This window comes from Eptatretus burgeri, chromosome 6, assembly GCF_056783735.1.
Source record: "Eptatretus burgeri isolate ZD-2024b chromosome 6, Ebu_testis_v1, whole genome shotgun sequence".
Lineage (NCBI taxonomy): Eukaryota > Metazoa > Chordata > Myxini > Myxiniformes > Myxinidae > Eptatretus > Eptatretus burgeri.
In genome coordinates, this window is record NC_140966.1 from 84702388 (window position 1) to 84718342 (window position 15955).

At 48.6% G+C, this 15955-nt stretch overlaps 1 protein-coding gene across 2 annotated transcripts in view; it reads right to left on the reverse strand.

The window, feature by feature from the left end:
* LOC147025226 (prostaglandin E2 receptor EP3 subtype-like) overlaps positions 1 to 15955 on the reverse strand; it is a 71855-nt gene that overhangs the window by 1194 nt on the left and 54706 nt on the right. For both annotated transcript variants that reach the window (XM_085885981.1, XM_085885980.1), the window contains exon 4: positions 1 to 992. This exon is cut by the window's left edge. In XM_085885981.1, coding sequence (XP_085742107.1) covers positions 615 to 992 — 378 coding nt within the window. In that variant the 3' untranslated portion in view covers positions 1 to 614. The remainder of the gene's footprint in view (positions 993 to 15955) is intronic.

Consider the following 15955-nt stretch of genomic DNA (forward strand, 5'->3'; position numbering starts at 1 on the left):
ATGCTTGTTCTGTTTCTGATAAGGTTTCGGTCTGCCTTTGGTAACAAGCACACCTCAGATCCGGTCTCGAACACTTTTTTTCCAAATGTTGGTAGGTTTCAGGCGTAATAATATATCATTTGTCCTTCAATCAAGTGCAAGTTCAGTGGTGGATTGTGATCTGTTAATTTGGTCCTTATAGATTGTGTTCCAAGAAGTCCCAGAGGAGATTGATTGGGTTTAAATAAGAGCTTTGGGCTGGCAAATGCAGATTTTCAGTTGTGGATCTCAAATCGATTCCGAACAAACAGAGCAGTATGGAAATTATGCTGACAGGCATAAGGGCACTTAATACGAGATTGAGTATTAAAATGGCTGCCTGGTAATGTAGCATTTGTCCGGAAGTCACAAGAGGACACTTTTGTAATGCAAATGCTGCGATGGATGTGTTGTGAGAAAATAATATTCACATGCTTGAGGCTTGGAGGGATAACTTCAGCTTGGAATCTGCTGTCCCAATGCTTTTGGCAATATAATGTATATGGCTTCAATCTACTAATATGTCTTGTCTCTTTTACCATCAATGGACATCTCTGTATTCCTTCCTTACATCGTCTCCACTCCTTCACAAACCCTCACTCGGTCTCCCCACTTCGCAAATCCTCAGCTCCTGTAGATCCTGGTGGAGTTAGACGACTTTGGCCCAAACCACAATGACAGCAAGAGCAGATAACACGATGCACTCGGCGCATCACAATGTTGCGGAAGAGCAGATAGACCCATGGGTCAAGGATTTGGTTCAGCGAGGCAAGGCGGATGGCTGGGAGATAAAAACGGCAGCGGTTGAGATCATTGATGCTGATCGTGGTGGTCGTCATAGCAGCAGATGGTAGTGTCATGTTGAATATCATTTCCTTTGAAATGTTTGCATTGTGGATGTTGGAAATGTTGCAACCCACAGTACTTGGGGCATGGTGCTGTAGGTTTTCTACAATCTCCTTTATCATTACAACCTGGGGTCAAGGTTGGTTGGGGGTGGGGTGGGGGGGAAGTTGGGGGTTAGTTCAGAGGAGTGTGGGTGGAAGAACATGGGAAAGTTAAGGGAAGGCAGGATGAAAAAAAAGGAGAGGAATAAGAAATAGATAACAAGTCGTAAAGACATATTGCATGTCAGAATGTGTTTACCTGTTCATTATATTCACTTCTCCAACCCATTTATTCCTGTGTGCTGGGCTGTCTGAGGCCTTAAATAGCTTGTTTATACAGCAAGGAAAAGGGAACTCACACAGGAAGAAGTGGCTTGGCCGATCATTCCTGCATCTACCCTTCAGAGTGTTAAGCTCTACCCTACATACAGTGTGTACCACAGTAAATAGTTGGTTAGCCGGATGACAATTAGCGAGACAACTGAATTAGCCAGGACTAAATTATAACTATTTATTTCCTGAATGAAATAATGCGTGAAACATGAATCCTCTGCAAGCCATCAATGTCAAAGGAGCTAGAAACTTTCAGTTATGTCAACGATGAGGGCTTATACTGGTTATATATCTCATTTTGCATCTGCAGTATCTTTAGAAAATCACATTTGTTGCATAACTATAATTTAGCCCAGTTCAGCAGAAAAAAATTATGGTGAGCTGAAGTTTTATCATATACACTTTATTTGTGCCTTCTTTAAACTCAACATCTTTAGCACTGTCTGTTTGATCAGGAGTATTATTTTGCCAAACTGTTTTTTCATAGGTAGCATTTTAGTGCCCATCACGTGTTATTCTGAGGGAAGGAAGAACCAACTATGAAGTGTAGACTGGTATCACATGCAAACCAAGCGAAGCAGGGTCAGCGGTTACTCCCTCCCTGAACATTTTAAATGTGCCAGCTGGGTTTTTAATCGACAATTCAATTTCAAAATGGAAATTCTGCTGGGACAAGCTCGTTTACAAAGGCTTGAGATCCAAATCCTAATTATATACTACTGCCTTCCTTCAGACAGGTTTGAATCTGCAACGTCTGAGTGCCAGTCCAGTGTTATCAACACAAAGTACCCAGCACCAAACTATGAGCTTAAATTTAAAATTGTTAAACAACCACAGTATAATAATTTCAGAATATATATTGTTCACAGAAAATAAATGGAATTAGAAACTCACAATAGTCCAAGAAAGGCCAAGTTTTAAAACTATTAATTACAAGCAAATACAACCAGTCACTTCACTTACGGTAACATTATGACGGGAGTGGGGGGGGGTAGGGGAGGGAGGGAGGTGGAGCGAGGAGAGGTGGGGGAGCAAGGAGGGATGAGGAAGGGGGAGCTCGGAGGGGTGGGGGTAGAGCAAGGAAGGGGGTAGAGCGAGGAGGAGGGGGGGAAGGGAGCGAGCAATGGGAAGAGTGACGCCTTCACCACACGTCGCTATACACTCCGGGAGGAGAGGGGTGTGGGAGCCAGGAGGATGGGAGAGAAGGTGTGTTCTGGACTTGAATTTGATAGGGGGGAATTGAGGGGGAAAGGGAAGGGGGGATAAATTGTCCCATTCTGCCAGCATGAATACAGGATTGAATGAAATTGGGTACATTAAAAAAGCACATTCAAACGGGTCATACGAAACAATGCCCACACACTACTCAGAGACAACCGTAGTGGGTAAAGGGGGAAAGGGATTTGGGAGGAGGTAAGCACTCGGGAAGGGGAAGGGAAGGAAGAGCATTTTCCTTCAATCGTTGAAAAAGCTGCACCAGTGTACATGCCTTTATTTAATTTCCACACATATGATAAGCTATAGAATCTCTCAACATGAGACAAATTGCGGAATTGATCCCAGCAGCAGTTCCGACTGCAAAAAAGTGGGTTTATTTGTCCAATTCGCACATTCATTGACACCCCTCCCTCTCCGAGAACTCTTGAGAGTTGGATGGTGGTGGAGGGGGTTTGGGAGGATTGCGTGAGGGGAGTGGAATGGAAGGCAGCTTGAGGAGAAAGAAGGGAAGGAAGCATGAGGGGAGGGGGGAGGGAAGACAGCATGAGGGGAGGGGAAGGCAGTGAGAGGGGAGGGGAAGGCAGGGTGAGGCGCAGAGAAGGGGAGGAGGCATGAGGGGAGAGGAAGACAGGGTGAGGAGAGGGAAGGCAGTGTGAGTGGAGGGGGGATGGAAGGAGAGGCAGCATGAGGGGAGGGGAAGGCAACGTGACAGGAGTGGAAGGCAGTGTGAGTGGAGGGGGTAGGGGAGGCAGTATGAGGGGAGGGGAAGGCAGCATGAGGAGCGGAAGGCAGGGTGAGTTGTGGGGAAAGGGAGGCAGCAAGAGAGGAGGGGAAGCCAGTGTGAGGGAATGGAAGACAGTGTGAAGGAAGATAAGGCAGTGTGAGGGAAAGGAAGGGGAAGGCAGCATAAGGGGAGGGGAAGGGAGGGCAGCATGAGGGGAGAGGAAGGCTGTGTGAGGGGAGAGGAAGGCTGTGTGAGGGGAGAGGAAGGCTGTGAGAGGGGAAGGGAAGGCAGCATGGGGGAGAGGAAGGCAGCATGGGGGAGGGGAAGGCAGTATGGGGGAGGGGAAGGCAGTATGGGGGAGGGGATGGGAAGGCAGTGTGAAGGGAGGGGAAGGCAGCATTGGAGGAGAAGGAGGGAAGGCAGTGTGAGGGGAGGGGGAGCGAAGGCAGCATACCAAGGTTTTACCGGGGCAACAAAACGCACCTAAACAGAAAGGTTTTCTTTTTAACCACTTTGTTCTGTATAAAACAGCGAGGGCAGTAGCATTTAAAAATTAAAACCGATGCTATCCACCTGTTAAAGGCCTGCCTGCTTGCATGCACGAATGCTCACAAATGCAGCGTGCCTTGCACCCCTCCAGTCAGCTCACTGCAAATCGGATTCGTACATGCTGCACACTGGGGAAGCCAATTTAAATTAATAACGAAAGCTTCAGCCCTGAACACCCCCTCCCCCACCCTCCTCCCATACACGTTCCTTCAACCTCCTTACATTCCATGCAAACACATTAGCGATATACTCATCCGTTCACTCGCACACATGCATGGATTCCCCACACCCACACTGCAAAACACATCCCGCATGGCTTTGGTGCCACAGAAAGTCTGCTCTCTGCGTGCAGAAACACAAGGTTCATGAGACGGTTGCATCACCTCCTCCTTAGCACCACACACCACAGTTCTGGGTGCGAGTTTGGACTGTGTGCCCACAAAACCTGTGCACTTCACATACCTAACCAAGCATGAAGGCATACACACACCTCACGGAGAGTCATTTATACCCATTTGTACCACATACATGTGTGCTGTCCACATACCTCTTCGTTTACAACTGCCGACTATTCATTTATTACAGCAACTATAAATATATTTTTATTAATATTTTGGCATGAAAGGAGATCGCACAAAGCAGTGTAAAGCAAAAAAAAGCCTCTTAACTTTGGTCAGGTATGGGAGCATGCACTGGAGCAGCACGTCGCTGCATCCACTTTCCACCGGTACACGAGGGGCCTCCGTCTGGTCATGCTCCAGGCAGATGCTCTGGTCATGCTCCAGGCAGATGATTGGCCCATCCCCATCTCCTTGATATGCCAATCAACCTTCTACAGCCACAAGGCACGTGGTCAGCCCATTGGCCTCCTCCACTCACGAAGCTCCCTCACTGAGAGAATCTGGTGAGCAGGATCAGCATCAGGAAAAAGAGCCTCATGTCCATACAGCCACAGCTGATGCTCACAACTATGCAGGTAACACATCTCATTTGCGTCTCTATCAGCAACCGCTTGATGGACACAAAGTCCGACCAGCGATAGCCAAGGATTCTCTGAAGAGACCTGGTACCAAAGGAATGAAGATTCTGTCTCAGGTACTTTATTGGTCAGAGTCCAAGTCTCACATCCGTAGAGCAAGACTGGAAGCACCGAGCACCTGAAGACTAAGACTTTCGTCCTCCCGCGCAGGTACCGGCAGCGCAACACCCCATGATCCAGTGAATCCATGACTCCCCAGGTACGAACCAGAAGTCTGTTGACCTCTGGCTCACAGCCAGCAGAGACATGAATATCACTGCCAATGTAAGTGAATCTCTCCATGTCCTCAACATCCTCACCACAAACAGGTACAGATAAGATAGCAGCATCCAAGATATCATTGAAAGCCTGGATCTTAGTTTTGACCAAAGATGTCACGGAAAGCCTGGATCTGATGAAACCTATAATCCCAGAAGCTATGACTCCTCATTCAACACCTCGAGTGCCCCCAAAATGATATCCAGAGTCTCCGCAAAGATAACTGCATCATCTGCGAAATCAAGGTCAGAGATCTTGACATTCCCAAATGATGCACCGCAACTTGATCTCTCCAACATCCTCCCTAGGATCCAGTCCATACAAGTGCTGAAAAGTGTGGGGGCCAGTACACACCCCTGAAAAACTCCAGTAACAACTGGAAATAAGTCAGAGATGGTACCACCACATCTCATATCACTCTCAGTACCAGAGTAGAGTTCAGACATCAGATTGATCAGTTTTGGTGGCATGCCAAGAAGACCAAGAATCCTCCAGAGGGCATCCCAATTCACTGAATCAAATGCTTTGCAGGGATCAACATAAGCTGCAAGTAGCCCTGCCGAAACTCTTGTCTGCGTTCGGTGAGGACACGAAGAGCAAGGATACGGTCAATCGTTGACCTCTTTGGTGTAAAGCCTGACTGCTCTGGGAGCTGGTGCTCAAACAGATGGTGGCGAACCCAATCAATAATTATCTGAGTAAAGACCTTGCCCAGCACTGATAGAGAGTAGCGTCACCCCTCGGTGGTTGATGCAGTCCTGGAGATCACCTTTCCCTTTCCAGAGAGGGACAACAAGGCCCCTCTTCCACTCATAATGCCTGTGTTCGAGGTAGAGCACAGAACTGCATGCAAAGACATGAGTGCAGAATTTCCACCAGCCTTGAAAAGTTCAACCTGGATGCCACAGATCCCAGGAGTGTTACCACATTTATACTGGTTCACCACAACCTGTGTTTCCACAAACGAAGGTGGATCACATTTGATTGAAGGGTCAGCAATCGGGATATTAACAACCCTGACATCCAACTCAACAGCTGGTGGATCAGCCTGGTACAGCCGCTCAAAGTACCTGGCAGAGCGGGCCTTCACTTCAGACTCCTCTGTCAAGACCCGACCACTCTCTGCTCTAACTCCAGTCCACTGAGGGACGGGCTTGGAGGAATGCAATGTGCGAATTCCCCTGTACACAGGACGAGAATCACTTGACCACAGATGATGCTCTACCCCCTCACAGATTCCTCACACATAGACCTCCTTGTCCACCCTCAGCGCACGTGCAGTTTTACGCCTCAACTCCCTGAACAGCTCAGCTCTGCCATAAAGCTTAGCCCTGTGACTCAGGTCAATGGTATCCAGTGTCCCTTGAGAGACAAAATTCTTCTTTGCCCGACGGCAAGTTCCAAGACATCCACCGGCAACATCAAGGATGGTGGTCTTGAAGGCACTCCACAACTCTTCAGGTTCCTCCAAAGTACCCAGACCCCCAAATCCCCACTCAGCCTGTTCGCAAACTCCACAGCTCCCCTCTCATCCTTGAGCAAGCCAATATCCAGTCTTGGCTGGGATGGTAGCTTTCTCCTGGATTTAAGCTGCAACTTCAGAGTTGCTACCACAAGCCTGTAATCAGTATTTCAGAACTGAGCACTCCGGTAGACATTGCAGTTCTGGATCATCCTCCAGTGACCATCAACGAGCACATAGTCAATCGCCTTTGCCACACTGCCAGCGTTGGAATACCAAGTCCAGCGATGAGCCTGTGGGCGCTGAAACAATGAACCAGTCACCACAAGTCCATGACTTCTTACAAAGTGAAGGAACTTAGTGCTATTTTGGTGGTTCACAGTTGCAGACCCATGGGGACCAACACATGTCTCATAACCATCCTTTTCAGTTCGAGTCGATGCATTCAAATTCCCCAAGCCGAGAAGACTATCTTGCCTGGGGCACTCATCAACCACAGGCTCAAGCATGGCAGAGAATGCGTTCTTCATGGTGACCTCACTCACCTTATTCAGTGCATATCCAGGGACCAAGGAAACGGCATCCAAGGAGTGATGAATCCTTCGTTTCTTTATACACTCGTTGATCAGTGTTACCTCAATTATAATCATTGGAGTTAGCTCATTAGAAGCAGTTACAGCAACTCCTTGGGTCTGGTAACCATCAGAGTCAGCAGACCTTAGTGGATGTAGCCATCCACTATGACCTCGCCACTATCCGGTCTCCAAACCTTAGAGTGCTGCAATGCCGATGTTCTAACGTTTGAGCTCAGATGATAACAGACAGGTGATCATCCTCTATTAAGGATCAGACATTCCAGGCACTCACCCAAAGGGACCACCTCAAGTGAACCCAAGGAGACCGCCGCCTGGTGTATGACACCTCAGCACCACCCTGACACACACACTTCTGCAATCTGACCTGGAAAGTTTACCCCCTGGTTTTCCTCCTATCATCAAAGAATGGGGGTCCGGAAGACTTTGCCTCAATCCTGTCATCCGGTGAGCTATTCTGTGAAGGGCAGCTGCACAGGAGGTAATCCCAAGGAGTGGCTATTCAATTTTCTTTGCATTTTTCTTGTGTTTTGCAGAGGGAAGGGTCTGACAGTTGCCAGAATGCAAATCCTGCCACCAACCTCCAAAAAGAAAAGTTACCCAACTGCAGGAGGATGTCCGCAGACACAGTTGCGCACTCGATATGGATGGCCGTTGGCTCACAAAGAGCTCCTCCACCCTATGACGGGTTTTGTTTTTTATCCTGCTGGGTGTCCATATCATACACCCTCCTCACCAGGAAACCTGGTGGAGGAGACAGTTTAGTCACCGACAACCCGACCATGAAACAGGTTAGTACAGGTTTACATGGTACCTGGAGCAAGTGTCAAATCTACTCTGGCCTGACCTGACCTCTTCACTTGCAGCATCGAAAAAGTACCTCTTCGCTTGCAGCATCTGCCGACAATTAATATATTGTCGCAACTATTAGTACATTTATATTAATATTTTGTGATGAAAGCAAATCACACAAAACATTGGAAAAGCAAACTTCTGACGGAATTGCCGAAAACAGGACCCCTATGGACTGTTGCACCACAGCTTGCAAAAGCAGCTTGTGGAGCGTGGCAATGCTGCTGGTTAACTATTTTTGTTGCGCTCCATGAAGTTACACTTTTGGCACAATCCTTACTCTTCCATTCACTCAATATAATAGTCCAAACAGTCGAAAAAAAACTAAGCTTAATGCTTTGATTAAATATATACACTCATAGAATTTGCTAATTTTTTTCCGAAATTTCACTCCAGATTGACACTTATCTGGTCCACCATATCCGATTTTCAAATCCGACAGAATATTTTGATAATATCGTTTAATAAGTTCATGAGAGTAGATCGTGTTTCAAAGGCGAGGGATGTTTGAAAAGGCCGAATCAATATGGTGGCGAAGACTCCTGCAAGGTGAAATTGGGCTAATCAGGGATAAGCCTTTTATGGAGGTAAGACATTAATTATCTTCAAAAAGGACTTTAAATTTGCCCAAACACCCAATTTTCATTCATGCACTCCCTAGGAGTTCTCTTAGTATGTATGCAATATTTGGGGCCCCGAGGTATCATGGTTTTGTTGTTATGGAGGAGAGAGACACACACACACACACACACACACACACACACACACACACACACACACACACACACACACACACACACACACACACACGCACACACACGCACACACACGCACACACACGCACACACACGCACACACACGCACACACACGCGCACACACGCACACACACACGCACACACGCACACACGCACACACGCACACACACACACACACTTATTGTTATAGATATACTTAACAACTGTCACCCGCAGAACATCCGTGGAATGTAAAATCTGACGTCAAGTCTTCAACGCCCGCTCTCCCTTCTGCCCCACACAAACGACAAGTCATCAACCTCTGCTTCCCAACCGCAAGTCCTCACAACCCTAAAGTGTCAATCCCGTTCTCACTCCAAGCCTTCAAACCCCGTTGCCACCCTCCCCACCACAACTACTCAACCCCCACCGAACAACCATCAAAATTACTCAACCCATCCCCACACCCCAGAAAAAGCATCAAGACCCCCCATTCCCAAAACCTCAACCTCCCCCTTCCAATTCTGTCGCATCTTTACCCCCTCTCCCATCCCCAACTCTGTCCTCCCCTCCTCACCCTTCGCCCACTCATAAAAGGGCATTCCCACATCGATCATGACACATTTCTTCATGACCTCATCAAAACAGCGGAATATTTAACGCTTTCCCGTCCTCGATCATGCTTTCACCGAATTCACAGAAACTGTGATTGAAACAGGTCCTACATTTCATGGGCCATCACGATCACCTGTCCAACTTACAATCCCAGAAGATCTGTGGAAACCCCATGGAATTGCAATATAAACGACTCAAAACCAATTATTTTCTTCCTGATGCATAAATACAGATTTTAAAAGTAAATAATGATGGATATTTTATTTCAGTCAGTCAGATATTTTATAGTCAGGTCAGGTTAGATCTGTGACCTGCTACAGGTACCATGTAAACCTGTACTAACCTGTTCCATGGTCGGGTTGTCGGCGACTAAACCGTCTCCCCCACCAGGTTTTCTGGTGAGGAGGGTGTTTGGATATGGACATCCAGCAGGATTAAAAACAAAACCTGTCAAAGGACGGAGGAGCTCCTTGTGAGCCAACGGCCATCCATATCTAGTGCCCAACTGTGTCTGCGGACGTCCTCCTGCAGTTGGGTTACTTTTTTATTAGGAGGTTGGTGGCAGGATTTGCACTCCGGCCACCGTAAAACCCTTCATTCCGCAAAACACAAAAACGCAAAAAAATCTGAAAACCCACTCCGTGGGAGTACCTCCTGTGCAGCTTCGCTTCGCAGGGCAGCTCACCGGATGACGGGATTGGGGCAAAGCCTTCGGGACCCCCAATCTTTGATGATAGGAGGGAAACCACGGGGTAACATCCCTGGGTCAGGTTGCGGGAGAGTGTGTCAGAGTGGTGCTGAGGTGTCGTCCACCAGACGGCGGTCTCCTTGGGTTAACCTGAGGCGGTCCCTTCGGGTGGGTGCCTGGAATGTCCTATTCCTAAGAGAGGATGATCACCTGTCTTTGTTATCATCTGAGCTCAAGCGTTTGGACATCGGGATTGCAGCTCTCTCTGAGGTTCGGAGACCGGATTGCGGTGAGATAATGGTGGGTGGTTACACCTACTATTGTTCTGGTCACTCTGATGGTTACCATACCCAAGGAGTTGCTGTAGCTGTGTCCAATAAGCTGACCCCAATGATAATTGAGGTAACACCGGTCAACGAGCGTATTATGAGATTAAGGATTCGTCACTCCTTCGGTGTCATTTCCCTGGTCTCTGTTTATGCTCCGACTGAGGCGAGTGATCTCACCGTGAAGGATGCATTCTACGCCACGCTCGAGTCTGTGGTTGATCAGTGCCCCAGATGAGATACACTTCTCATCTTAGGGGATTTCAATGCATCGACTGGAACTGATAGGGATGGTTATGAGGTGTGTGTTGGTCCACATGGGTCAGGAACTATGAACCAGAATAGCACTAAGTTCCTTGACTTTGCAAGAAGTCATGGACTTAGGGTGGCTGGTTCATGGTTTCAGCACCCACAAGCTCATCGCTGGACTTGGTATTCCAACGCTGGCAGTGTGGCAAAGGAGATTGACAATGTCCTCATTGACGGTCGTTGGAGGATGATCCAGAACTGCAGGGTCTACCGGAGTGCTCAGTTCCTCAATACTGACCACAGGCTTGTTGTAGCAACTCTGAAGCTGCACCTTAAATCCTGGAGAATGGTACCATCCCAGCCTTGGCTGGATGTTGGCAAGCTCAGGGATGAGAGAGTAGCTGAGGAGTTTGCAAACAGGCTGAGTTGACACTTGGGGGGTCTGGGTGCTATGGGGGGTCCTGAAGAGTTGTGGAGTGCCTTCAAGACCACCGTCCTTGATGTTGCCGGTGGATGTCGTGGAACTCACCGCAGCGCAAAGAAGAATTTTGTCTCTCAAGGAACACTGGATACCGTTGACCACAGTCGCAGGGCCAGGCTGAATGGCAGAGCTGAGCTGTTCAGGGGGCTGAGGCATAAAACTGTACGTGCACTGAGGGTGGACAAGGAGGCCTATGTGCGAGGAATCTGTGAGGGGGTAGAGCATCACCTGTGGACAGGTGATTCTCGTCCCGCTTACAGGGGAATTCACGCATTGCGTTCATCCAAGCCCATCCCTCAGAGCACTGCAGTTAGAGCAGAGAGTGGTTGGCTCTTGACAGAGGAGTCTGAAGTGAAGGCCCGCTGGGCCGGTTACTTTGAGCGGTTGTGCCAGGCTGATCCCCCAGCTGTCGAGTTGGACGTCAAGGGTGTTGCAATCCCTGTTGCTGAGCCTCAAATCAACTGTGGTCCACCTTCGCTTGTGGAAACACGGGCTGCGGTGAACCAGTTGATACGGGGCAGAGCTCCAGGGATCTGTGGCATCCATGCTGAACTTCTCAAGGCTGGTGGAAATGCTGCACTCATGTCGTTGCATGCAGTTTTGTGCTCTGCCTGGAACACATGCATCATCCCAACTGATTGGAAGAGGGGCCTTGTTGTTCCTCTCTGGAAAGGGAAGGGTGATCGCCAAGACTGCAACAACTACCGAGGGGTGACGCTGCTCTCAGTGCCGGGCAAGGTCTTTGCTCGGATAATTCTTGATCGGGTTCGCCACCATCTGCTTAAGCACCAGCGTCCAGAGCAGTCAGGCTTTACACCAAAGAGGTCAACGATTGACCGTATCCTTGCTCTTCGTGTCCTCACCGAACGCAGACGAGAGTTTCGGCAGGGGCTGCTTGCAGCCTATGTTGATCTCTGTAAAGCGTTCGATTCAGTGAATCGGGATGTCCTCTGAAGGATTCTTGGTCTTCGTGGGGTGCCACCAAAACTGACCGATCTGCTGTCTGAACTCCACTCTGGTACTGAGAGTGCTGTGAAGTGTGGTGGTACCATCTCTGACTTATTTCCAGTTGTTACTGGAGTTCGTCAGGGGTGTGTACTGGCCCCCACACTTTTCAGCACTTGTATAGACTGGATTTTAGGGAGGATGTCGGAGAGATCAAGCTGCGGTGCATCGTTTGGGAATGTCAAGATCTCAGACCTTGATTTTGCAGATGATGCAGTCATCTTTGCGGAGACTTAAGATATCTTTTTGGGGGCCCTCGAGGTGCTGAATGAGGAGTCGGAGCCGTTAGGATTACGGATTTCTTGGGTCAAAACTAAGATCCAGGCTTTCGATGACATCTTGGATGCTGCTGTCCTGTCTGTGTCTGTTTGTGGTGAGGATGTTGAGGTCGTGGAGAGATTCACTTACCTTGGCAGTGATATTCATGTCTCTGCTGGCTGCGAGTCAGAGGTCAATAGACATTTTGGTCGGGCCTGGTGAGTCATGGATTCACTGGATCATGAGGTGTGGCGCTGCCGGTACCTGTGCGGGAGGACGAAAGTCTGAGTCTTCAGGTCCTTGGTACTTCCAGTCTTGCTCTGTGGATGCGAGACTTGGACTCTGACCAAGGATCTGAGACGGAGACTTAATTCCTTTGGTACCAGGTCTCTTCGGAGAATCATTGGCTATCGCTGGTCGGATTTTCTGTCCAACGAGCGGTTGCTGAGAGAGACTCGGATGAGATTTGTTACCTGCATAGTCCATAAGCGTCAGTTGCGGCTGTATGGACATGTGGCTCGTTTTCCTGACGCTGATCCTGCTCACCAGAATCTCTCAGCGAGGGAGTCTCATGAGTGGAGGAGGCTCGTGGGCCGACCACGTGCCTCATGGTTGCAGCAGGTTGACCATCATCTCAAGGAGATGGGGATGGGCCTGGCATCTGCCTGGGGGATGGCCAGACGGAGGCCCCTGGAGTACCGGCAGAAAGTGGACGCAGCAATGCGCTGTTTTGGCACATGCTCCCATACCTGACCTGACCTGATTTTATTTCACAATGTCCTGAGATCCCTGAAAGTCTTCAGACAAAGACTTTTGTAATGACATGGGTTTTATGGTCTGTGGTCGAGTCATTTAAGAGAAAATAGTTGGAAAAATAGTGAGGACCCGCGTAATCTATGTGATAAATGCCCTGCTTGAGAGAATGCCACATAGTTATTTGCAAAGTGGATAGACAACAGACCTGAGACCGCTGCCTCGCCCACTGAGGGCGACAGGTACTCTGATCTTCACAAGGACCGTGATGCCTATTGGCTCCAACCTTTCGATATTTGATGATCTTTCAGTCACTTTGGACATTTTAGACTGAAGAGAAAACTCATCGGGAAGGCATGGCGATTGTGAATATGACGGCTCCGAAGATGTCTTTGGCTTCGCATAGCACCAACATGGTGGCCATATAATTTTTCAGTCATGGGTGGAGTCAGGTCAGCTGTCCAACCAATGGGTGAAATGGAATGCTACACACAGACAGATTGACAGAATAAGTGTATTATTATATGGACTTGCAGGGATCCATAGAAATGCCACTTAATGTAAAATGTGACTTGAAGTCCTCATCTCCTCCCCCCCAATCACACACCCAAGTCTTCAACCTCCACCTCTCAACCTCAAAGTTTCACCCTCCCCCTCCCAAAACCCTAAGGCATCCACCCTCTCCCCCATTCCAACACTTCAATATCCCCCCCAAATCCACCAAAACTTTTCAACCCCCCACCACCACTGAAAGTCCTCAACCCCCCCCCCCAAAGCCCTCAACCTACCCAACAATGCCTTGACTTGAAAAAGGCTGCAATGGTTTCTTCACGATACCATGCTCAAATGTTTTTTTTTTTTCATTTTCCTCACTCATATCATCATTGAAGCCAAATGTTCATACCTACAGATCTCTGTATACATCGATTTTGTAAGTGAAGTGATATAGTTTTCAAATTATGAGCTTGGACCCATTTCATTCATTATATGACGTGATTTTCCATGATCGACACTCACAGACTAATTAAAGTATAATATAATCGAAATATAATTGCTGCTTTGAGGATTGGATCATACGGACTAAATAACTGTTGAAAGCTGGAGTGAAATCTGAAAATGTCAAGAAATCAGCGATGTTTATTTGATTTTTGCAGGTGTGTCCAATTACCAATCGGCTTCCTATCGCTTGCCAAGCCAGCCGTTCCTTATCAACTGATTTGTTGTCGTGCTTGCTTGAGTGCTTAAGCCATATGGCAAGCACCGTACAGTCAATAGTGGTATTACACACGCAGTTCATGTGGGTGCACAGTTAGAATGGACAGCTAGGGGGTCGGGGGAATGCATATGTGGGGTTGAGGGAGGGAGGCTGTTAAGGACTGATGGTTTGGTTTTGAATTTAAAATGGCTTCCCCAGAGTGCAGCATGTATGAATCCGATTCAGAGTGAGCCGACCACAGGGGGCAAAGGGGACTGCATGTGCAAGCATGAAGAGGTATGTGGACAGCACACACAGAGATGGTACCAAGTGTGTAGATTTGGATTTGTGAAGGGACTCTCCACTGGGGGGAGGGGGGTGGGGCTGGTGTGCATGCCTGTTTTTTAAAGTTTCTTCAACCGTTTCGTTTGAGTGCTTGCTTGAGTGCTTAACCAACTTGGCAAGCACTTTTCAGGCTTAAATCTCTACAGGCTTCGATGGCGGTACCACGACTTGGTTCTTCATAGGGGCATCACCGGAGTTAGAGAGGCACGGTAAATTAGAGGATTAGAATGAGTTCAAGAAAGAATTGAAAAATGTTTTCAGTGGGTACAAAATATGAAGCAATGAATTCTCGCATCACGGCAGGATAGCCAAGAGGTACGCTATAAACTGTCAATCCAGTTTGAATTTCAACTCAGCTATAAACTGTTATCCCAGCGTTTCACAGGCATGGTGATTGATCAGTGTGTGCCATCTTGTTCATAGAAAATATAATATTGTTACGGCTGTGGAAATTTGCATTACACCATAAAGGGCCCTCAGGTGAGATATCTCCATAGGTGCATGTGTAGTGAGCCCAAACCCGTTGTATAGAGGGAATTTATGTGATCCATCCAGGCTGCGACGCTTTGAGTTAGCCATTTTTCTGTTCTATCTTTTATTTCAAACAAACAGCATCTCAACAACTATGCCATCCCCACCACAGCGCCAACCACACTACAACAACGCCACACCACCACCTTCGCCTTTACCTTCACAACCTCATCCCACATCATCGCTTCTACGTCCATTCCCGCACCACCTGTGAACACTGAACGTCGGGCTGTCTCGGGCCCGTTCGGCGATTGGTGCCAAATGCACCGAGCCGCGAGCGCGAATGGCAGCCTTTCCGAGAGGAAAATTCGGATCAGAAACGCTTCACGCCCACTTCCCCTCCGTCGAATGGGCAAACGCGAGTCGGCTTGGCCCTGCCTCCAAGCGTGCATAGGTGAAGTCTGTTTATGCAAATATGCGTATCCAGGGAGGTTCACGCCCCTTTTTGCCCGACCAATGGCTGAACGGAGGGTGGCTTGGCCCCGCCTCCAATCGCGTTTTGATCCGCATATTTGCATATCGGCTTCTCCTGAGAGCTATAAAGGTGCGAGCGGAAGGCGACTCGGGGCTTGAGTTGAGGTCAGAGGAGAGTGTGGAACTGGAAGGAGAGAGTGTCGTCGAGGAGTTGCTTTTGGAGACGAGGAGCGTTGCGTTTGTGGAGTTGAGTCGAGTGCGCGCGGTGGAGCTGCAGGCAAGGGAGCTCGGGTCCGAGGCAAGGAGGACGGCGGTCGGCGACGAGGTTGCGGTGTGGGGGATCGCTCGTCTCGTCGCGGGAGCCAAGCCAGCCAGCCACTCCCCTCCCCGAGGGCATCAACAATTTCCCCTTCCCCACCCCCCACGC